The sequence below is a fragment of the Morus notabilis genome, unplaced genomic scaffold (assembly GCF_000414095.1).
Source record: "Morus notabilis unplaced genomic scaffold, ASM41409v2 Scaffold9622, whole genome shotgun sequence".
In the NCBI taxonomy this organism is placed as follows: domain Eukaryota; kingdom Viridiplantae; phylum Streptophyta; class Magnoliopsida; order Rosales; family Moraceae; genus Morus; species Morus notabilis.
The window spans coordinates 1-1,704 of NW_010364263.1; the positions used below are offsets into that span (position 1 = coordinate 1).

At 35.1% G+C, this 1,704-nt stretch overlaps 1 protein-coding gene across 1 annotated transcript; it reads left to right on the forward strand.

The window, feature by feature from the left end:
• Nucleotides 1-681: 681 nt before the first annotated feature.
• On the forward strand, nt 682-1,361 carry LOC112093084 (zinc finger with UFM1-specific peptidase domain protein-like; the record flags this gene model as incomplete). The annotated part of the gene is made up of 2 exons (XM_024170828.1): nt 682-813; nt 908-1,361. Coding segments are annotated over exons 1-2 (513 nt in total), but the record flags the coding sequence as incomplete, so codon positions are not given.
• Nucleotides 1,362-1,704: the final 343 nt, after the last annotated feature.

Below are 1,704 nucleotides of genomic sequence, written 5' to 3' on the forward strand. Positions count from 1 at the left end.
AAGTTGAGCTGTAAGTTCAGGCTAGATTAAAAATGTCAGTTCAAAATCCGTCATTGTTAGTCTGATCCGGTTCTAAGCTTTTAAGTTTAGAGTCGGATTAAGCTAATTCTCTCTCCTTTTAAGGCCATGCCATATTATAATTAAAAAATAATATTTTATTTTTAAAAATATATGAGTCTATACTTTGATCTTTTACTCTTAGTAAATACTCTTTTATTAATGTAATTATTTAACTAAAATAATTATAAATTAAAAATAAAGAATAAAAATTTTAACTCATATATATTCATTAAGATTACTTTTAATTTTTTTTTTTAAAAATACCTTATAAAATTTTGAATCAGGTCGAACTTTTTAAATTTAATGCTAGACTGGGCCCGTTTACTTCGCTGATTCGAGTTTGTAATTTAAGTTGAGATGTGATTTTATGTGAGAGCTTTTTACTATAGTAAAAAAGTTAAATATGATTGTTTGTGAGAATTTTTTACTATAGTAAAACTCGAATTTTAAACTCAAATCGGTGAAGTGAACGGCCTGAACTAACTCTCTCTTATGAGGCCCAATTTCCTTTTAGGCCGGACCGGATCTGACGCCCAAAATTGTACCTCTAGAATCGACCATATTTCTCCTCCTCGAATCGTCTTCCCGCTCTCTAATATTTATCGTCGTCTTCTTCTTCTTCTTCTTATTCTCTGAAAAAACCCCCAAAAAAAAAAGTTTCGATTGTTGATAGAAACTGTACAACTTGATAACAATGTATTTCACGGCGTGCCCTTTCTGCCATCTTGAAGTTCCGTCCTCAGAACTCCAATGGTATTCTCTGCTATTTTTTTTAATCACCATAATACATATGTGTATATACAGGTGTATGTATATAAATGGTGGTTGTTAATATATGGATTTGCAGGCACGCCAACAACCACTTTGAAGACGAGCAAGAGCAGCAACGACTCGCCGCTGACTCGGAACTCGCCCACCAACTCGCTTTCGCCCCTCCTTCACCTCCTCCATATTTTCGGGAAAGTTCTACCTCTAATTCCGGCAATAACATCCACCAAAAGATCTCTAATTGCTCGATTGATTTGCAGAAAAGAGGTGTCTTTCGCAGGATCGAAGGTGGTTTAATGGCGTTGTTGAAGAACTGTTTGGAATCGGAACCCGAGAACACGACCAGCATTTTGTCCGGTTATGTCGACCATTTTCAGAGCACCGAATCCGAAGATGTTGGGTGGGGCTGTGGGTGGCGCAACATCCAGATGCTGAGCTCGCACTTGCTGGTCCGGAGGCCGGAGGCGAGGGAGGTTTTGTTTGGGGGGTTAGGGTTCGTACCTGATATCCCATCGCTCCAGAGATGGCTTGAGGTTTGTGATTTAGAAAGTTCAAATCTGTTTAGGATTGAGTTTGTCTGATCATATTTGTTTGTGTATTTAAGTTAAAAATAGGACTATTACATGCTTGGTGAAATGAAGAAATTTATGTCGTGTTTGGAGTTGTTTTTGTTTTTGTTTTTCATGTTTTTCGAAAAAGAAAAAATAAAAAACGGAAGAGAAACAACGTTTAACATAATTAAAGATAAAACATGAAAATGAAAATGATTTTTTAATTTAGTGTAAAATGAGAAAAATAAAAAGTTTTCTCCTCTCGAGTAGAAAGAGAAACATTAATAGATTTTTTATACTGAAAATAATCTCTTGATAAAACTAT